Raw genomic sequence first — 23,261 nt, forward strand, 5'->3', positions numbered from 1 at the left:
TGTAATTATAACACCTCCTTGTAGTGAGAGGAAATGTCATGTTTTACACTTTGAGTTACTCTCAGAGAACTGAGTCAACAGTGGACCATTGATCCCTGAGACACTCGAGCCTTGATTATGGATAATACAGTATGTGTGCAGGTGTGAGTCATGCAGTGAGTGAGTAACACAAGAAAACCTTTAAAGATGAACCATTATTACTGTGAATTTCTCCAGTGGATGCCTCACCCAGGGCACCATGGAGACCACAGATGACGCCTCCCCTATACCCCTGTGTGTGTGTGTGTGTGTATTACCTGTACAACTTAAGAGTCAGTGTCCCGTATACGGTAGCGAAACCCAACAGTCTGACCCATCGCAGCAGGATGCAGCGGAAAACACTGGGCTGGAAATAAAGGATCCCAACCTACAAGAGGACAGAAAGAGCAGTTAAATGACAAATGTGCAAAGAAGAAAAGAAAACATAAGTCAGAGAGAGAGAGAGAGGCACCCAGCTGAGTGTTTGTTGCTGCTGGGTGTGTGCTCAGTGTAAATGTTTCAGTGGAGCAGCATTCATCACACTGGGAATTTGTTTTGTTGAGTCAGTTCAAGCTGTGTAATTTACTGTGCAGTCTGTCCAATCACCAATCACCTTGCTCCGTCATCAATTACCTGATTCATTACTCGTCTGTTTTTATTCTTTCATTCTCCCTCAAAACCTTCAGAAGAACTTGTTTTACACTGACTGTTCAACTTTTTTTTTCTACTTTCTTTCCTGTAGTTTTGACTTTGGATGACAATTTGACTAAAATCCTGACTCACTCAATAAGTTTTACTTCTATCCCTCACTTTTAAGAATTTTCATCAATGTTGTGTGAAAAACCACAACAATCGTTCAAACAGCAGCTCCATCAATGAAGACCATTCAATACAGTCGAGGCTGGTTGGAAATGAAGTAAGGTACTTTACCTAAAAGTGCTATGGAAGAAAACAGATCCACATAAATTCAATCTGAGCTTCCAAGCTCTGGAAAAAGCTTGGAAGCTGTGAAAGCTGACCTTTAGTTGGGTTTGTTTTCCCATTTCTATATATTGTATTTTCAAGTGCAATTATACATTCTACTGTACATTCAATTTTCCAATTCTGCTTTACATTACAATGAAGAGTACTTCTGATGCTGCCATCAATAAGATCAACGGTAACATTTTATAATAAGTAGACACTATTAAGCATTAGTTAAGTATTAATAAATACTGAATTCTAAATAACACATGAATACTCATAAATGCAGTTAGTGCTGAAGCTGATCAATAACAAGTAAAACACTTTTAACTGTATAAACCACATACTAATAATAAGTATTCATGTGTTATAAATGATGAATTCAGTATTTATTAATGCTTAACTAATTGTAATAGTGTGTACTTATTATAAAGTGGTACACCCCTGTTTATTTTCTCAAGAAAATTCATATCTGAAGAAATTCATGAATTCTTAAATTCCAGGATATGACAGAAGTGCAGTGACATTTCATAACCATCCTTGGAATAATCAAACAAGAAAAAAAAAGAAAAAACAACTCTATCTGAGGCTGCCAACATCACAGAGAGCGTGCCCTTGAGACAAGAAGGAGAGCATCCACCCATGTTTGCTACAAAGACCTAGAAACGCAGTGAAATGGTGCCCGTCCAAGCCGACAAATAAAAAAAAAAGCCAAACAACAACAACAACACTGATCGCCTTCCAAAGGCATAAAAAGCGCCAAAACAAACACACAAAAAAAGAGAGAGAGAAAGAAACAAACATCTGAGGCAACATAATTATCTGTCCGTTGCAGATGTGCAGCGATTTCCCCTGTGGGATTGTTAATGTTAATCGGATTAGCCGAGGCATTAATACGTTCCCTCAGGCAGCAGCGAAGACGCAGGCATGTGGATATTTTTGCTCACTAGGTTTGAGTCAGTTAAGGGACACGGAGGACCCCATGGGAGACGGGGTGGCCCACATCCTCGTCTGCTGGAAGACGCCGGCCCGACCCAACACGGAAAAACTTCTGAGTCAAACAAAGCTTGCTCCAGTTGATTCAGCTTTGCAAAGGGAATGTGGTACAGAGCAAATAATGAATAGATGAGAGCTCAGTTGTTAATATTAAATGCACGCAGAGTATTTTTTTTCTCTTTGCAGAATTAAGTAGCCTCTGAAAACACATTTTAGACCATGCATGAACAACAAAACTCACCTCAAGCAGTGAGGTTAAAGAAAATATCTCACTAACAATGTGTAGCTGCTCCTCGGTGTATTCACTTTTTTTTTATATATAAAATAGAGAGAGGAGGCAGAGGAGCTGATAAAGAGATAGCAGACCGGGCAGGCGCTGAGCAACTTGCTGACGCACATTTGGGTCCAGAGGGACAGAAGAGGGCACAGGAAGATGAGTAAAAAGCAGCAGGGGAAAACACAGCTCATGACTCCTTTTTAGATAAACTACTAAATAGCAGCTGGATCTCTATCGCGTGCGTGTTACAGGCTGGTGTTGTTTGCCAGGAGATAGAAACACAGGGAGGTGTTGTCAGCAGCACAGGCTCCCTGGAGGCCCAGCCCCAAATGATGTAAATGAGTCTCATAAAAAATAAAAGTTTTCAACGTGTTTAGCAGTTTGAGGTTGTTGTTTTTATTTATATAATGGTGGGATCTCACCTTTGGGTCAATGTGACTGGGCAAAAAAACTGTGAAAAAGTTTGAGATGGATCATCGTTTTAAGGTTTCTCCTCTCACTTTTTCTTCCAGCTTAGATTTTTATGAAAGAAGCTTCTTATATGACATGTTGTGGACTTATTCCTGATTTCACCTTTCAAATATTCTTTAACTGATAGAGGTCAGTGCTAAAGTTTATTTAATTTCTTCCTTATGATCCAAAATACGAGTCAATCTGACATCATACAGTATAACGTAAAGACAGGCAGGACCATCCTGACTCAGAAGGTCTGGATTCAAAGCAGGTGCATGTTTGTCTACATGCACAAGCAGCAGGATTTAGACCTTAAAGGGGAACTATGCAAGTCTGGTTGCCTTTTCCCTGTTTTACTCACCCTCCTCCCTTCCCACCTGGCCATGTGCCTTTGTTTACAACAAAGCTGACGAAAAGGCAATCCATGGAGCTGTGGATAACAATATAATATATATTATATATTATATCATATACGTGTTACGATGTGTGTATTTGTGTAGTCGTATCTGTCATAAATACGGGTGGTTACGTGTTGTGGTGCCGCCGAGATGACGCCGGGTCGGAGGCACTGATCTTGAAAGGTTTGTTTTCAGCCAAGAGACGCTAGGTGGAAGGGAGAGAGCCTCCATTCTCCTTGTAACAAGTCATTTAACCATCACAATTACTCTAAAGCTGTTTAATAAATTAATAATTCAAGTAGCCTATAATAAGGTAAAAATCTTGCATAGTTCCCCTTTAACTCAACCACTTTCAGCTTCTTGAACATGAGCGACAACTAGCACCATCCCATCTAATGTACCTGTACTCCCTGAAAGTTTGGTGCTGTTTGGTGTTCTTTTGCTGCCAGAATAACCAACCAGCAAAATATAATTCAGTTAAGCATTTTTGTGTCATCTACAACAACAAACACATCAACACACCCTGTCCACAACAAGTGAGACTTCAAAGAAATTACTCAGAAGTTCACAGAATGTCCAGCCACCTGCCTCCCACTGGTTGTTCGTCATCAAATAAAGCTGCACCATGAGCTAAAGAGCTTTTAAGGAAACTTGACACTCAATGCGATGTCAGTACGACGCACAAGCGTTGCTGTGACCCTCAGACCACATAATGCTGAGGTCAAATTCATTAGCCACTGCACTTTCTACCAGGAGGGATTCTGGGAAAAGTTCGGCCCTGACCCTCCGACAGGTTTCTCTTAACGCCAGCGTGCATGAAGAGTAAGATCAGTTTCTATCCCCCCGCCCCAACCCCCCACTCCTCTTTTGAAACCTTCCATTAATAATCGATGCTAAGTGCTGGGAATATAGGGTTCAGCGCTGTGGGAAAGGAAAGGGATCAGGTGTTGCTCTCGTACGCGTGTGTGTTGACGCGCATCCAAGTGTGTGTCAGAGTGCACGTGAAGGGATTGAGAGGGATCAGGGTGCTGCGTACCTATCTAATGGACGTCAATATCAAGGAGACAATTATCAACACACTTACTACTCTTCAGCCGGCCTCCCCCGGTTTGTCTCGTCTCACTTACAGCCCGAGTAAAGGCTTCTGGAAATGCTGAGTGAGTGCTCATCTCATAACGCACCATTCAAATCTGCTGATGATTCAAAGTTAAAAAAATATATGGGATGTACCGATGTATGTCACAATTGGACATCTACAAAAAAGCAAAGATGTTCACTTGAGCTTTAATCCATGAAAGATCTAAAAAATACAAAGTGGACAAATAATAGAAACATACAGATGAATCAACAACTATTCTCTGTGGAAGCTCGATGACTTGCACTATGGTTGATGTATATATGAGTTGACATTTTCTTAACAATGCACATGCACTGTTGTGGAAGAGATATTAACCTGGCAGCCGATGTTCTAACACATATTAGGGGCTTGGCCAAGACTGAATTGTAGGACAGTGACTAAGGATGTGGGTGGAGGTGAAGAGTTGTTGGACACTGACAGGACATGATGGCTGTGGATGGGAACAGCGGCAATTTGAATTTCACATGAATGCGTCACTCAATTTCAGTCAAGTCAGGACGGACACCATTAAAGGGATAGTTCACCCAAAATTGAAATTTCACTCATTATCTACTCACCCTCATGTGGACTTAGGGCTGGGAGAAGTTTCAGAGTCCTCCGTGGCTTCTCTGAGTTACAGGGGGTCTCGGCATAGCAGTGCATGTCCATATAACGGTTGCAAATGGATACCAATTGTCTTAAAAAGACACACCAAAAAACATCCAAATACCTCCATGCTGCTCGTATGTAATGTCCGAGGACGGACCCTGTTTCGCCCAAATTGGACGAACCGGGAAGAGGAGCTTCTGCTACAAACAGGCTTGAAATATAGACTTATTTAATTTTTTTTGGGACAATTTCACATTTCGGGGCTTTAATACAAGACAGACATTACATACGAGCAGCATGGAGGTATTTGGATGTTTTTTGGTGTGTCCAAAATTTCAATTTTGGGTGAACTATCCCTTTAAACAGCTTATGAGTTGTAAATAACAATACTAAAAGCAGTCATCCTGGTTGGTTTACATCATTAATCTCCCACACGGAAAGAACCTATAGGTTTTAATATAGGTTTGATATGTGACATACATAGAATTGGCTGTTTTCATATATACGCATATGCTATATGTATATGGTGCATATATGCACAGATAAACTGCATATAGGTTTCATATACTGTATGCACCATATATAATATAGCATATATGCGTATATAGAAAACGGCCAATTTTATGTATGTCACATATATTCAAACCTTTATTAAAACCAATAGGTTCTTTCCGTGTGGGCTAATCTAATGATTTAGGATCTTTAACAATGATCAAGATTCTAGTGAAATGGGAAGAAGGAGAAGAAGAGTGGACAGAGCATGATTCACACTTATTCAATCAACCCTCAGTCACTTAATTTGCAGTTATCTTATTTCTAATCATCTCTCATTTCAACACACACACACAGCTTCAGTGGGCTAGTTACCCACCAGAGAGCGTCCCTGTTGGTACGACGGTGACGGAAGCCGGCCAGCTGTGGTGTGAGCAGCAGCTTTCCTGGGAGCTGCGCTGACGTTGCCCGTCTCTGTGTTCACTGAGGATGTTTTTTTGTTTATTTATTTGTGATCTGATTATTGTGGTCCTTATTGCTCATGAGACCACGGGGAGGGACGACAGCCTGCTCCACCAGCTGAGCAGAAGATTGAGTGTGAAGTTACTGCTACGTCTTTTCACACTAAACTGACCAGCCTGTTTAATTGTGTACAGCTACTACTACGACTTAAGTCACCCATCATCCAAATAAAACGTTGCCAAGAATGTTTTATTATAGTGGATTATTTAGAAGAAAGAAACAACTACAGTACTACATTTTTATAGAAAAAAAGAGTTAAGTTTTATTTAAAAACACCAAGTATTGTATCTTATAGTGTTAGTTAGGGATAGTTCAACATTTTGGCAAATTGGCCCATTGCCATAATCCCTATAGTTTTATCAGTAGGTTTGTTACCTTTAATTGTTGGTACAAGCTATTTTTAGAACGGCAGAGCAGAGTCGTGAGCTGCTCAGAGCTACGCTACGGAGGCTAATGGGATTTCTTGGTTTCCCTCATCAAACTCATCAAATACACAATCCAACAACTACAAAACACTCTCATGGACAAGTTGTGACCTGCACATTCACCACGCTATGAGATAACGGAACGATACGTTGTTTTCGATGTAAATTCATTCAAAGCTACTGATGTGCGTTCCCATCAGGGGCAGTTTTTCAGCAAGCAGTCTCTGCATTTACCTCTAAAACAACTTTATGTTTTCCACTAATCAAGATGCTACTGTATGGTGGTAACATGTCAACAAATACAGCAATACAACAAAAAAGACAGGGCACAAAAGGAATGCTAGCAAACAGCATGGAAGTCGACAAACATTTTCAAAAGTGTGAATTAATGAAAAACTCAATTAAGATGCAGGGAATGAATTGAGCTGAGGCCTGGAGGATACAGTAAATGCCTTTTACTGAGTGTCAACACTGAATTTAAACATAGTTTTCATTTGTTTACAAAAAAAATTCTTCCCCGGGGCACCTTTAAAGTTTCTCAGAGAAGCAATTCCCTCATGAGGAAAGCAACACAAAAATCTAACACAAGCTCATGTCTTTCAGTCATAATGATAACTGTATAGCTTCATTCTGACTGCACCTGACAGCTTACTGAAAAAAGATTAATAACTGTTTTTCTACAATCATTGTGTGACACCTTCTTGTCATCATGTGAATAATTTTTCATCCACAGTATTATTTTATTTTATATATTTTTTAAATGTCACACTCTTGACTCACTTCAAACTTTTCCTCTCAAGCGCTCATTTTTCATTCTCACTGCCTCCGTGCTTCATGTGTCCAGCACCATGAGGCTTTGAGGAGTGGGTTATAAAAATGTGCATCATCACCCCAATTCATAGATTTCTCCGTGTCTCTCCCTCTCGGTGGCAGCAGGTGTCTCATCCTGCTTTTGATTATGAAACTGTTTCACCATTGGACATAGGCAGATAAAACATTACCCCCCCTATTAGGCCTTAAATTTGTTCTTAACTGGGGTATTTACTAACTGTAAACACAGACAGTGCTTGTGCCTAACTTCAAATTAACCAAAACTTTGGACTTTTAAGTTCCCAAAGGCTTCATGTGAGGAAGATAATACACCCAGTACCCAGTACGACGCCCAGCTAGATGCACCGTAGAGCACAAACAAATCATTTTGTGCTAGACTGCTTTAGATAATTAGCTCTCACTCCAGGGCAAACAGGAGATATTCACACAATAACACTTTAAAAAAAAGAAAGTGGGTGGATTGTTGTAATAAGAATACGCAGTTAGCAGGATCGCACCAAAAAGCCGTCGAGTGTAATTAACTTGTAATGTGTAGATAATAAAAATGTAAATGTGTGGGTTCAATTTGAAGTAGGGTGGGGGGGGTGGGGGGGTCTTTAGGGATTGATCCCCTTTCCCATGAAGGTCAGGGTTATTGATCACAAAAGATGCGAGACCTGTCCCTCAATGCCGTGAGGTGAGTGGAAATGAGAACAGGAAAGTGATGGTAAAAATATCAAACTGTGAGTTGGATGTTTGGTGCCAGCCAGATTGTTTTTTTTTTTTTACATTTTTGTATATTTTAAAGGTGTTCAGAAATGGCCGTTTGTCCTGTTTGTCGCGCCTCCTTCTACGAGTTTCCACGAGTTTACCCGAGTAAGGAAAACTAATTTGATTGGTTGTTATCGAGCGGGCGGGATATTCAATGTTTGGGGCGAGACTGAGCTCCGTGTGTGTGTGTTGTCTCAGACCTTTGAATGACGGATCCAATATCAGTGGCTGATGAATCGTGAGCAACGTGACGTATAATTCGTGTGCCTGCATTATCCAATGCAAAAAAAAAAAACTACCCCACTTCCATCCCGGATTTACTCGAAAATAGAATTTTGCACAAAGTTTGGGCTACATCGTCTGAGAGATGAGTTATTACACAAATTTTATGACCCAGAGTGGAATAAAATTAATTAATTCATTTCTTTTCTGTACACCTTTAAGTAAAACACTAAAACCAAATTAGGCTAACCAATAAGGCTGAGAGAAACCTGATACTAAACATATAACATTTGTCCATGTTTTAAGATGAATTTTATACTGCCTATTAAAAGCAAAGATACTTGTATTGTGCTGATATTTGTGTCTCGACACCAAAACCTATTTTATTGCACCTATATGGGCATGGCTGAGGGCATTGACTGCTTTGTTGTGACATCACAAAGTTACAAAAGTCCTGACGGCTCATTTTAAGGATCAATGTCTAAATGCAGGCTGTGTGCATTTCTCTGTGGACTGAGGCTCTGATGCTTTCACAGTATTAATATAGATCCCAGACCTGATTTATAATCAAAGGTGACATGGAAATCTTACTCTTTACATAATGGAACCTTTTATGTAAAGAGATACTGGTGTCCTCACACGCTTTGTCTGAATCCTGCCTATGGAACACGTCAGTAATATGAAACCACATCTATGGGACCACTGTTGAATGTGATGGCTGAAAGAAATATGTGTAGCCTAAACAAATAAAAAACATAAACATAGATGTGGTCATTTGATCCAGGTTGTTACAGGATAAAGAACATAGCTCATACAGAGAGATGGTTTAAATGTTTCAAGTTAGTGTTTGAATTGATGCCTATAGACCTATGTTGTTCTGCCATCTCATATCTGCACTGTGCTTAACATTTTTAAGAATTTACACCTGAGACTTTCTACTTCAAAGAAAACGCCTCGCTTCTCTGTCACTCTACTTTCACATGCATTTATTTTGAAAAGCTTCATCCTTTTTATGTGCACATTTCTGACCTAATCAGACCTGACATCCCCTCTCAGAAACTCATCTTTCTCATACTCATTGTATCTATAAATAGATGGTGGTCGGAAGTTCATAAAGTTAAGATGGTTGTACTGTGAACCAAATGGCTTTAATGCCTCTGAATTGTGCCTCTAGTAGAAATTCAAAATTATGGTTTGAATGCTGAATTATTGTCAGGGCTGGCAGCGGTGACGGCTCCAAGAGCAACCTCATACTAATAGAGCACTTACTGGAATGAAAATGTCAAAATAAAATATCATATATTAGTCATCTGTCAATGATGCAATATAAACACCACAGTTGTTAGATTTGAAAACAACTAAAGCCAAGTGCTGGAGACGTTGGCCAGTAGGCTACCACTCAGGAGAACAGACGGTGCTGAATTTCAGCCTTTTGTTATCACAGTTTCTTTGGAAACAGCTTCCAGCTAAAAAAGGGGAGAAAAATGACTTTCAGCCATTTAGTGTGTCTGTCTCCATCTGAGTGGAGAATGGGATGGTGCGGCCTCGGGAATCATTCTGTCACAACAAAGCTGCCGTGCTACTTTTAATGTTTTGACATGAAATAGTGACAGCCATACGGTTCACCCATCTTCTGCTTTTCCTGGTCATCATCTCCTGTTTTTCTTCTTCCTCTTCTTTTTTTAAACTATACAAAACACCTTCGGTATGAGAGAGCGGGAGGGAGCGCTGGTGGGAGGTGGGAGCCGAGGATAGGTGGGGTGTTGTAATAGCAATGGATCCATTTTTATATGAAAGCCGACACTCTGTGCCACACGGGAAGGGCAGCTTTCTGGAGGGAGGTAATGGTTTCATCTCCCGCCGCTCCCTGAGGTGGGCCGAGTGTAAATTACATCCAGCTCGGCCCCTCTGCACAGCGAAGACCGGAGCTCGCCTCCCACAATTCCCTGCCCTCCTCAACGCTAGTTAGATCCTGCAGAGATACGCAAAGGGACGTATCAGCGAGGGAACAACCTGCCTTACGTGTGTCGATGATGCTATCTTTTTCCTTTTTTCCGATGTCCTCTCTGCTGGTGTAGACGAGAGAGAACACTCCAGTCGCATCCTCAACTTCAACTCGGTGACCGTATGTTTTGGGAGGCTCTTCAACACTTTGCAGAGGGAGAAGGAGGAAGTGGAGTATGAAGACGGGGAGGCTTGAGGGAAAGGGGAGGGGGGTTGCAAATGCGCACAGAAACCCTCCAGATCCACTTAAGTCAGATTGAAAGTGTCAGAACAGCTTGGATGGAAGGCAGAGCGGAGCACGGGGGGAGAAATGGCTGGCAGACAGTGTTTCATGGCCTGTCAGGTCAGGATACATTATCCCCTGGCCATACTGTTTCTCATTAGCCCCCTGATGTGCTGTGAAGCCCTGCCTGCCTGCCTGCCATGCACAGCAACGCCCCGAGTCAGGCTGAAGTGGCACCTTGGCCCCAGCTTGGCACCAAGAAAGTGCTGAGAGTGGACAGGTGGAGGGACACAGGATGAGGGACGGGGGGACGGGGAGTGGGATAGCACCCATAAGATCCCTGGGTTGAAACTGTTCTCCCCCGAGCAGCTAAAGGTGCTGAAGGATTCACAGAGAAAGACACTGCAGCAGAGACGCTCACAGCAACAAAAAGGTGCCGCCACGGAAATTAAAAATAGAAACTTGCCGATTATACCGCTTCCACATATGTGTTAACTTTTATGAATGCAGAAGCAGCAGCAGTGCGGGAGGCGTGACATGTCTCACAAGGGAGCGCGTGAAGGGAGGGAACGGCAACTTAGCGGCGTCTCTGGGGCCGACTGCACTGGTGCACACACAGATGGGTTGGGAAAGAAAGTGGAGGAAGGATATAAGTCTTGTATATTCAAATAGCCAGATTGTCACAGGCTGGCTGCCACACCTTGATTTTTTTTTTTTTACACGTCAAATAAACAACAAACCTCTGAGGAAGAAATCTGTGACTAAGACCAGAGTCCTGCAGGAGAAGCCTGAATCGTCGGCCACGTCACAAAGTGAGGAAGGATTTCAGTTTGCGACAGACGTGCGACAGGATTAAGGGAATTAAATCAAGTTTGTCTAAAGCTCAGACTAAAATAAATATGTTTCCATAGACTTGTTCTGTTTCCCACCAAATAACCCTTTTCTTGAATATTTTCTCAAAATAAAGAAAGACAGAGCTAGAGAGAGACAAACACGAGTAATTGGACTGTAACTGTGCCATCTATTTTGTGACACACGAGCTGCGACAGTTTGGACAATATGACTCTAAAAATATTATTATGCCAAGTAAAATCATGTTTAATTAATCCCCCCCCCCCCGCCTCTTTTTGTGGAGCACCAATCAAAGCGTCTTTTGGGAAGTTGATACCAGGTGGCGGCATAATGCAACACTCCTGATTCATTACCGCTGTCTGGCTGGAGGAGCCGGTGGCATCTGAAAAACCAGGTAGCAATAACAATCCAAACTCTGTCACTTAGCTCCAATCTCAGCCTCCTCCTCCTCCAGCCGCGCCAACAAGAAGCTGCAAAGAGACAAAACGCAGGGCTGGCGAGCTAATCCAGGGATCACATTGTGAATCACAAATGCGTGTCCGCTCTCCATCTCTCATCTCCACAGCCAGACGGAAATAGCCGGCTTTGGCACTGCCATAATTTTGCCTCTCCCTCTCCTTCTCCCATTTTATTTCAAAGCAAGGAAGCTGAGAGGAGAGAGAGTAGTGGTGGTGGTGGTGTGTGGAGGGGGGAGGAGGGGGTGTGGGTTATTGCATGTGACACACTCGGTGGAGAAAAGAAGGGGAAAAAATTGCATTACTCCACAAAGCAGAATGCCATGGGAGCAGAATGAGATGTGTCTCCCGCTGCTTAATAACAGCAGAATTATTTAAAATAGAAGCAGCGGAGGCGGCGGAATATTTCTGAATCTATATTTAGATTGGGAGTGATGCGTCTCACCCTTCGCAGCCGCGGCTCGTTCGCAGGGGAGACATGGAAATGCATCAGGGTGGAGATCAATCTAGCGTGCTGCACGGAGGCACGCGGGCAGACGCTTCTTTCACATGATCAGGCCCAGATATTTTATCAAAACCAGATCAGTCGGGGCTCACGGCGACTGTTACGGCACAAGGCTGTACAGAATAATCCAACATTCAACAGTGAGAGTGTAATCTCTAAACAAGGCAGGATTTATAGGATAGCATACAAAGTAAAGTTCCCCCACTACAACCTTTTTTTTTTTTTTTTTTTTACAAGCAGTCTATTTTTAGCAGACCAGGGGGATACAGGAATATCATCTACCAGCCATTCATTCACTAACCAATAACCTGACTCCCCAGTTTACTCTCACTCTGCAGATTTCAAACATTATTACTTTCCAGGACCTTGTCGCAGCAAATTGCATTGATTAGCCGGCTCTAAATCAGTTGGCTTTAATTACAGTACCCTGCATTGCTTTGCTAAGCATATAGCTCCACATGATTGCAACTAAATTGCAATTAGCCAATGCCCCCAAGCACCCAAGAGGAAGACGTAATGGTGGTTTCATGTAAATCAATATGCCATTGATTTACATGAAAATGGGTGTTGGACAGTCTGGTCATCTGCAAGAATAATTAGGTGCTGCAGAGGCCGGTCAGGATTTCTTTAACTGGTGCAAGATCACACTGATTGATTCTCACTGAGGATTACATAATTATGAATTAAACGTACTTGGTTATTGTCTCCACATATTTGAGGTTCATTACACTATATCATCATCCATTCTGTGTTACGTTACACAGAGCAAGCTGACTGTAACTGTTGTTGTACTGTTGGAGCTTTATTTCTTATAGCAGAGTCAAGAAGTCAAATGACGCCAAAGGCAACAACCAGGAATCAATGGAAAAAGCGGAGAAGTTTGTTTGTCTGCTAGCTACGGACATTACTTTGACACTTTCTTTTTAATCCACTGTTCTGCCTGCAGGCCGCTATCACAGTGTAAAACTTTAAAAGACCGCTGGGATGAAAACTTGCATGCGTATGAACAGATTTGTGACTTTTGCTCATTGTTGGAAAGAATCCAGGTCCAGTGCAAACCTTCAAAATAGCACATCATCTGTCTGCCTTCAAAACAATTCCATAACATTCTAAATGTCCAAATTCCTCGCAATTAAAAATAGCAGGGCTTCAATTATCTGTTATTTTCATTGTTGATTCAGCCAATGATTATCAATTGTCTTAATTCACTTTTTTAATTTGTGTTTTTGTCAATAAAATGTCACAAAAAAGTGAAATATGCCCTTTTTAAGGGCATATTTTTAGAGCCCATTTGTGAACCTGTAATTATTCATTGCTTAACCTTTTGGCCGTCTTAAGAAGAACATTTTTTAATTTCAAGTTTTAAATCCTTAAGTTGTTATTATTATTTGTTGTCATGATTAATGATGGTTGATATTCAGTCTCATACTACTGTACACATCAGCAATAAAACAGTCCTGTTCTGTTCCTCTCTAAATGAATGAACTTCTTGTTACTTTGGACTTTTTTTTTTCTTTAGCCTATACTATATACTATACTTGAAGAGTTCATTTGCAAAAGCAGAAAAGTGCCATTTTGAAAAAAATGAGCTGAGGCTTTGTAATTATTCTTTGCATAGTGTTGTTTTCAATAAAACTTTATTTATTTATTTATTTTTTAGATATGTCTGTTTTGTTACATACATCACCTTATGTAAATAAAAAATAAAAAATGAAGATTCTAGACTTTTTTAAAAACGGAGTCATCTGCTTTTGCAAATGAACTCTTCACTTCTTTTTTCTGTCAGTAATGAGGAAAAATACAGTGTTTTACAAAAGGAGGGTGGGTGTTAAATAGATGTAGGCTCACATGGTAAAAGTAAATCTATACATTTTCATTATAGTGGCAAACTTCAACAGGTTTGGTCCGAAAACTGAGGACAAAGTTTCTAGACAAATGTTCAAAGGTTAAGTATTTAAATGTGATTTTCTGTGAGTGCAGTCTGCATGAAGCAGCATGAGTGGCTGGTCAACAGATGGCCGTGTTGACAGGCTGCTGGGTTCATTGGCCAGCTCTGTGTACAGTTAGCAGGGGTTCACCAACAAGCCTGTGGATGTTTGTCTCTGCCAGTCCTGTTTTATCACACACACACCTTGACTGTGAAAACCCTGCTTATCACAGCTCCATGCTGCTATCAAAAAAAAAAAAAAAAAAAACACATACATACCCAAACTGTATGATTTATGAACTAAGTTTGTACTAAGGCAAACAATCCTGTGCCGCTTCTGCAGATATGAAACTTTGTTCGGAGCTCAGATTCTGTTTTAGATGAATGAGTGACAGTGTGAACTGAAGGTCAAGCTGAATGCCAACCTTCAGTCAAGGAGAAGATTTTTGGTTTTCAGCTCAAAGGAGCGCGGCATGAACATTATCAGCAAAATGAGCACATGAGAGGCTGTGAGTCTCTGCATACTGTATGTATGAACACACAAAGACACTAGAAAGTGACTTACCGGGAAGTAAAGAAGCAGAGCTCCACACAGGATGGCCTCCAGCAGGACCAGACCTGATGCTCTGATACTCTAAAGTAGAGGAAAAAAAGAAAGAAACAACATATTAAACATTTTCCATCATGTAGGCTCCTTCAATATACTCATTCATTTGTTTGGACAGTTGACAAGCTGCTTATTTACACATCCAGCAGATCCAGAGCAGCACTGGCTCCTTAACAGAAAATAATTCATGGGGCTGGTTTGGGGTTTTATAATTTCTAAAATCAATATACATGTATCTCAAAGTGCCTGTCATATTGAAGATATGATAATATTCCTGGATGTTAAAGGGGGGAGGTGTAGGCTGAAAGAGAACAAAGTACAATGGAAGCTCCTGCCTCAAGGACATTTATAGCAGGGTTCACCACCGTCTCAGGCGCGATCTGTGCACCTCTTGTTGGAGATATTTAACAACATATCGTCCTCTAATTGACAATATGCTTGAGGGGGCTTTCAAAGGGCAGGGGACAGCTGTGGCACCCATTTAAAAATAGGCTCCACGCAAAAGATAACACAAAGCACCAGCAGATGTCTGACACTTGCAGTACCTTTTTTTTAATCTATAAAAAGTACGAGCACATTTGTTTATAGTAGAAATGAATTGTTTTTAATTTATATAAGAAGTTCTGAAGCTAAGGTTTTAAACTTAGTTTGATGAAATTAATTGGGATACAGTATATCAATGTCTTTTCATGACAAAAGCCCAAAACACCATGGGTGCAAGCCTTTGTTCCACTTTGACTGATATCATGGCGGCATCTTTAGATGTGCAGGTAACAGAGCAGCGAGACGCTTCCCTGTCAGGAAATGTGGAGACTCTTCTGGTTAATTCTTACATGTCTAATGCTCAAGGCAGAAACCTTTAATTAAACCACTGAATTGACAGACGCAATGCAATGGGAGGGGCGGAGTCCATTCACTTGGCTGTAAACACATCAGACACAAGCTTTAGCCAAAGAAAAATAGCCACCACTTTACTCATAATGCAGGTTTTATTTAATCAGGATTTCTATCACAAATTGAGACAGGTTTGCTACCTAGTTGAAGTGCTCTGAATATCTAGCACAGAAGCTACATTTGAATCTTCACTTATTCAGTTTCAAATAGTTTCCACTTGACCTGACATAGTGAAAACGTCATCACCTTTCAAGGTCATGCAGACAATAATATTAGTAGTGATTAGAAAAACTGATGACATTTTCAGACAGGTATAAAAATTTGATTAATATTTCATCCTAAAAAAAGTTGTAGCGTATACCCATGCCCTTATTAAGAAATAAAATGGTCAGTGGCCTGCTGTATGAATCAGAGTAAAGTGCTCTGATAGTTGTTGTCAGGGTACTGATGTTGAGTTCATCTGTGGGGTCTGAGCCGTTTGAAATTATTTCAAAGCTTTGTTGTGACCACCCACATATGGATTGGCTGATTTATTCATCCAAAGGCCTTTGATGACCATATGGCCCAGGAATCATCAAACACATGACACAATGTTGAAACTGTGACTCGGGTCTGTGAAGGTCTCTGGTCGGCACTGATGGCTTTTCAAACTTTTGCTCTTTTTTTATGACAAAACAAACTCACAAAAAGCTGAAAATGGATCACACAGATTTTCAGAATGCAGGAATTAAAAGAGAAAAACAGCACTAGTGTCTGAAACAATTAGAGTCCTGCTAATTACACTCAATCAGTTAAGTTAAATTACAATAGGTGGACTTAACATTAGAAATGAGCAATCTTTGTAATGAGCATGTACCGACACCTACCTTATTCCTGCGAAAGTGGTAGATGAGCACCATGCTAATAAAGACAATCAGCATGCAGAGGCACTGGAAGGAGAGCACGGCCATGCGGAGAGCGCCGTCCTCTCGTGCCACGCAGGGGGTGTCGTCCTTACAGTAGGCACAACCCTGCTGGCACGGCAGGCAGTCGCTGGATGAGCCCTCGTCTGCATTGGGACTGTTGTCTACGGCCTTTCCCTTTTTCCCCATTCCTGTCACAGTCAGGGACATGAGGCAAACATTCATGGTGAGAAATCTAAACACCTGACAACTCTGTCACCGCTAAGATAAAAAAAGGACAAATAAAGTAGAATTTTAAATAAACAGAAGGTTGTAACTGGAAACCATGTGTTGTTGCAGAGAAGTTTAAACCATCAACAAAAAGAAATAATTAGTTACCTTGCTAGCTTTTAGTTAGTTACCTTACTAGCTATAGTTAGTTACAGATGTTACTGGTTCAAAATTGCGGGGTTTTTCCTGCACTGCAGGATCGCGTGATCGCGTGACTTTTCACCACAACTGTTTTCCTCTAGGTGGCAGCACCGTACTAAATACTGCTCAGACGTTTTGGGGACAATGCTGACAGCCTGATAGCCGCGATTAGGAGTGGCGCTGTTCATGATACAGAATACAAGAGGATGAAAGGAGAACTAGCTGCAGACAGTAAATAATATAGTAGCCTCGTTTTTCAATGACAAAATGTAACGACGGCAGCTACAGTAGACTATAGCCCACGTCTCACTCTCTTTTTTCGGTCATCTGTCTCGTCATCTCCAAAATGTGTTTTTAAAATGAGCCAACTACAGTAGGCTACTGTGCAGTAGTGCCGCAGATTTCTCACTCCGCACCTTGTTTGAGAGTGCAGCTGGATGATTTCTTGTGAATGAACGGGTCTGTGTCACTTTGGGGCTGGGCGATAAAACATAGGATAAATAACTTTCCCTCGATAGAAGACGCGGCCGATACAAAGTCTATAGGTTTAATTCATCCATTTTTTGACAGACAACACAAACAGCCAGTGATAATGAGAGTGGTGACACCGTCAGCCATGCAGCCGGCCTGGACTTTTTATTTTTAATTATGAAGGATCATCTGCGCAAGGCAAAGATGATAGCATCAACAAAACACGGCGTAACACACGCGGCTGTATGGGACAGGCTTTTATTTAATTCAGAACAAACCGCTTAGCAAAAATGGAAAATATAGTCTAGGGGAGAGCCGGGTCGATTGATACACTTTTCATTTAAACGTCTTTTTCAAAGATGACGTTATGTACACAAACATTTTTATCATGTGATCAACAACTCACATGTGTATTTTCTTAGTTACAAGTGTAATTTAACACATATGTTGGATGATCGCGCTGTTTTATAACTTTGAACGTAAGTTGACATGTGTCTCAAACGCCCCACCTATGCGGGTCGTTTGAGACACAGGAGGGACGGTTGAAACAGCGTTTTAAACAGAAACTACTGACATTACTCTCGTTTTTATGAAGCATATCGGACAACATACTAGTGTACTTGTTATTGCCAAAATGTCACATAATTTCTCACAATATAAATAGGTCAAATAAATATTTTTGTCCCGTGCGCAATTGTCAAGATCCGCATTTCGATTAAACTCGCCTTTCTTCTTTTGTACGAGTTGTTGGACAACTGCATTTTCATTTAATTTACTTATTTCCCTGTCCTAAGTCATGTTTATGGATACACAGTTGAACATATTGTCATTTTTCCCTCGGCATTTTCCCCTCACTTTGCTGAATATCTGTTGATTCACGTCATAAACACGAACATTAAAAATATGTGGTGTTTATTAAAAATACATGTTGTTCATTCAAATCGGTTGTTGTTCATTGCAAAACAGTTAGGCTATTAATTTGGTGATTTATATACAGATATTGATCGCGCAGTGTGACCACAATCACTACGCACGGTGGCGTGAGGGACATTTGAAACAGCTGTATCAATCGTCCCTCCAGCGACTACTGACAATAAAACCTGTTTTGCCTCTAAACTTCAAAACTATGACATTTCATAATTTAGGACCTGTTTATGTACGAATTCATCTGTTGTTAGGTCATATTATTATTGCATTAAACACACAATACAACTTTTGATCACTTTCTCCCCGGCTACGTTGGTGGAGATCTCCCACACAGTAAAAGATTTAGGCAACACATTCTTCCAGCTGGCTGTTTTTCTTCCAGTTACAGAAAGTAGCCTATGTGCAAAGTACCACATTAACATCTCTATTCATATAACGCCCATCGAAACAGCTGATTTACATGTCGGCCGTTAAGGCAAGGCAAGGCAAGGCAATTTTATTTGTATAGCCCGTTTTTACAAACAGTTTGTCTCAAAGGGCTTTACATGGCATCGTAGCAACATCCTCTGTCCTTAGACCCTCACATCGACTGAGGAAAAACTCCATGGAAACCCTTTTAACAGGGAAAAACAGGAGAAACCTCAGGGTGAGCAACAGAGGAGGGATCCCTCACCCAGGACGGGACGTGCAATAGATGTTGTTACAGACAAGAAAACAGTTTACAGTTTGTCACAGAATGTGCGGAATATGGAAATGTTAACACATGGCGATTGGCCATTCACGCGGCTTTGTTCTTGGTTTCGGCCAATCAGCTTATAAGCACATGGCTAATTATCAGCTTTCAACCAATCGCACTGTTTTAATGTGTGTGTGTGAAAGTTATTTTCTTTAGTTCATTTTCGTTTCTTTTGGATTTTTTTTACAACAATGTATCAATATAATATTGTTTTCGTTTCATTTCGTTATAAAAATCAATCCCTTTTCTTTGAAACAATGAGATTGAGCAGCTAAAACTCAATAAACTCAACCATGGCTTGTCTTATTGTTAATCTGAACGCACATGTATAAAGGGCAGAGTCAAGGCAGCAGATAAATCACAAAACATCAACGCGTCCGTGAGCGCAGCGCACCTCCTCTTCTCCTGTGAAGAAGAAGAGAAAAAATAACCCCATGGTCCGACCTGACCCAGTTATTTAATGTTTAGGTTTATTTAGAAGAAGTCTGATTATGACTGCTGTTCTGGATCAGATTATTTGCTCATAATTCGGGTTATTTTCAAACAGTGGCCAAACAACAGATCAATTAATTATTATAGACTATATTTTCCATTTTTGCTAAGCGGTTTGTTCTGAATTAAATAAAAGCCTGTCCCATACAGCCGCGTGTGTTACGCCGTGTTTTGTTGATGCTATCATCTTTGCCTTGCGCAGATGATCCTTCATAATTAAAAATAAAAAGTCCAGGCCGGCTGCATGGCTGACGGTGTCACTTTGTATCGGCCGCGTCTTCTATCGAGGGAAAGTTATTTATCCTATGTTTTATCGCCCAGCCCCAAAGTGACACAGACCCGTTCATTCACAAGAAATCATCCAGCTGCACTCTCAAACAAGGTGCGGAGTGAGAAATCTGCGGCACTACTGCACAGTACTGTAGTTGGCTCATTTTAAAAACACATTTTGGAGATGACGAGACAGATGACCGAAAAAAGAGAGTGAGACGTGGGCTATAGTCTACTGTAGCTGCCGTCGTTACATTTTGTCATTGAAAAACTAGGTTACTATATTATTTACTGTCTGCAGCTAGTTCTCCTTTCATCCTCTTGTATTCTGTATCATGAACAGCGCCACTCCTAATCGCGGCGATATGTGATACATAATCATCAAGTCATAAAGCAAGACAGGCTTTATCATATTACAATAGTTTCTGTGATTTAGGCAGGGTATACAGTAGTTAGTTCTAGTTTAATAGCCTAGAGTTTAAGCTGTGGATTACTGCACAGATCACTGAGTCATCCGCCTGTCGTCCTCCGTTCTCACAGATGCCACCTGGCGGTTGTTTTGGCACATTGAGGCTTTTCATTAAAACCTCTTGTCTCGCCAAAGAAAAAAAATGCATGAGTCTTGTGCCGTCTCGCGTGGACCACGCGTGAAGTCCGCAAATTTGAACCAGTAACATCTGTAGTTAGTTAGTTATGGTAGTTAGCTTTGTAGAATTTTGACTCTTAAAACACCACACACTACAAGAGAATCTTATAAAATAATCTTAAGAGCTTAAGGTAATTGGACGATTTCTGTCCGTGATGGGAAGGGGCAAAATCGGGGCAAAATCAGCCCGATTATCTTTATGTGTGTGGTGGGCTTTAGTTAGCTATAATGAATAACCAATTGAAAGATTTACTAGCAAGCAGAATGTAGCTCGATGTAACGTAAAGGGTAAAAGTACCGCTTCTTCTTCACAAATAGAGAGCCTAATTGGAAGCAGGAACCTTAACTCGGAAAAAATGTCCATGTAAGTGAACGGGAGTCAAAGTTTTATTTCATGATCCCATTGAATTGTGCCATGAGAAAAAAAAAAGACCTCTACCTGTTTAAAACATCACGTTTCATGCCGAAAAATCAGCAGTTTGTTGTAAAACTATTGTAAAATAAAATTCCGAAGAATCTGTAACCAGAAAGACTACAAGTCGCATAGGTGACGTCACACACCAAATGCCGCCCTTTTCCGTGTCAGTTGGTGACGTATTTTTTGTGGGACACAGATCTGTAGTTCGTAGAGCGGTCTTCACACAAAATACATTCTTCCGTTGCCTTTTTACGATAAATGTGAGGTAGAGGTCATATCTTTTTCTCATGGCACAATTCAGTCGGATCACGAAATAAAACTTTGACTCCCGTTCACTTACAGGGAGACTTTTTCCAAGTTGAGGACCCATGGCGACGTTACTTCTTGCTTCCGCTTAGGCTCTCTATACTCAAGTAAAAGTAAAACGTACGGTGCATTGAAACTCTTACAACTGGGCTACAGTTTATCCAAAAAGTTACTCCCTAAATGTAACGGAGTAAATGTAGCACCTCTGTTTAGCACGACATGCTAAAAGAAATAGATATAGGCTATATTGTAAATGTGATGGAGAATAGAGATTAACTAAAAGTAGTAGATAATAGCTAGTGGATAAATGACAGAAACGTTCAGTTTCTACTTTAATTCTATTAGCATATCATAAAATTAAATCAAATGATTTTGAAATGTGATGGCGTGTTATCATTAAAGTGGAATTTGTTGGTTCCAGCTTCAGCAATATTTCTGAAAACGTCTATCCATCCATCCATCCATCTATCTATCTATCCATCCATCTATGTGAATAGAAGCAGGTTGTAAATTTTACTGTAACTGAATTTTCCCCTGGATGTGTTGAGATGAGTATTAAAAGATAAAGGAGAGCTCTTCTATGACAGGCTGAAGCTTCCTGAGTATATACGCTTATCCCTCACTGACCTTACAAGGATTCATCGACATTGTGTCAACACACGGGAGATGGATTTATATGTGTGAACATGAAAAGTCAACACTGCTACACCTCGTTCAGTCACTGGCATATCATACAAGGCTGATGACTGCGGAAAAGGAGCGCAGAGCCGGTAGCTACTTGGTTATTTTATCCTGACAAGGACGGGGACGATGTGGAGTCTGCAGAAAGAGAAGGTTGGCTGAAATCTTATGACTATGTTTTGAAGCTTGGTGCAAGATCTGTATGTGGAAAGTAAAATTAAAGGAGTGAAAAGTGGAGGAGTTTGTTCACACTGGACAGCACCGACATGACAATACGCTAAAAATAAAAAAAAATTTAAAAATCCCTTCCTCAGAAAACTAAGGTAAACTCAAGGGCCAGCAAGAAGCAAGTGGACTTGTTGTTGGTTTGTATAGAAATCCCTGTGATGCCCATATGGTTGGACAGATAACAAATGGTGGACGTATAGAGCTTTTATAGAGGCTTTATTAGAAACAGCCATTGTCTCAGAGATTTGCAGGGATTTTTGCCTTTAAAAAGAAACTGGCCTATTTTTCAAAGCTATGACTCTGCACATCATTGATCCCTTCAAAAGGACTACTTATCTCCGTAGCTGTGAGTCATATCCTTTAGCTCATTCTCATTGGTTTGGTTTGTTGCACCAACATCTGAGTGACAGTCAGAGGAAGCTTAGATGCAGTAACTTCTCTCTCATATTTTATATGCAAGATCCACAGTGGAAGATCACTGGGAGACAAAGGGAAGTGAGTTGCACTGGCTTTCTCTGCAAAGGAGTGTCAAGGATGTCCCCATGTGGATTAACAGGCTTGTTATTGGCCCCATGGTGGGCCAGACTGCAGCAGTACGCCTCACTAACAGGCTTGCCTCTCCTCTCTATTATTGTGTTCTCTAATACACACACACACACACGTGCACATACACACACTCACAGCTTTCATGCAAACTTGCACACACACGAACACGAGGCAAGTTTGTGTGCACTCGCATCTTAGCGAGGACAAAATTGTTGAGGCTTTTTGCATCTCTGCAATGAAGGTGAATATTTTAGGGTAAAAAAATTGGCGCAATGAAAATGATTTAAAAAATTGAGCGGGGGGGAGGGGGAGGGGTGGATTGAGATAGATGCAGGGGAACATGGTGTATGAGGTTGAGAATGGGATGAGACAGGAGGGAAAGTGGATTTAAATGAAAGCACGGTGGCGAGAGCGATGGAGGCCAGGTGAACACCACTGGGGTTCTGTGTCTGCAAAAGCTTTTTTTAATTAACTCACAGCAGACAGAATAAACTGCGAAAAGTAACTACCATTAAAAAGATATTTCCCATCTTGAACCTGATTAGCCCCCCCAGGTACTGGGGCTACTTCAATTTCCAGACAGAGCAGTAACACGTGTCCCTTTCATTAGCGCAGTTATAGATTTAGGATGTTATATAATGTAATAAAGTGGTGAAGATATGGCTCTTCTGCTAACGGCCGAGGTCA

At 41.0% G+C, this 23,261-nt stretch overlaps 1 protein-coding gene across 1 annotated transcript in view; it reads right to left on the reverse strand.

Annotated features, from left to right (window-relative positions):
• The window catches only part of gpr158a (G protein-coupled receptor 158a), a gene marked incomplete at both ends in the record, with an annotated part of 77,888 nt that overhangs the window by 18,306 nt on the left and 36,321 nt on the right, over positions 1-23,261 (reverse strand). Inside the window, 3 exons of the mRNA XM_083995339.1 lie at positions 297-406; positions 14,605-14,673; positions 16,407-16,633. Coding sequence (XP_083851465.1) covers positions 297-406; positions 14,605-14,673; positions 16,407-16,633 — 406 coding nt within the window. The remainder of the gene's footprint in view (positions 1-296; positions 407-14,604; positions 14,674-16,406; positions 16,634-23,261) is intronic.

Source organism: Trachurus trachurus, assembly GCF_905171665.1.
Source record: "Trachurus trachurus genome assembly, chromosome: 20".
Lineage (NCBI taxonomy): Eukaryota > Metazoa > Chordata > Actinopteri > Carangiformes > Carangidae > Trachurus > Trachurus trachurus.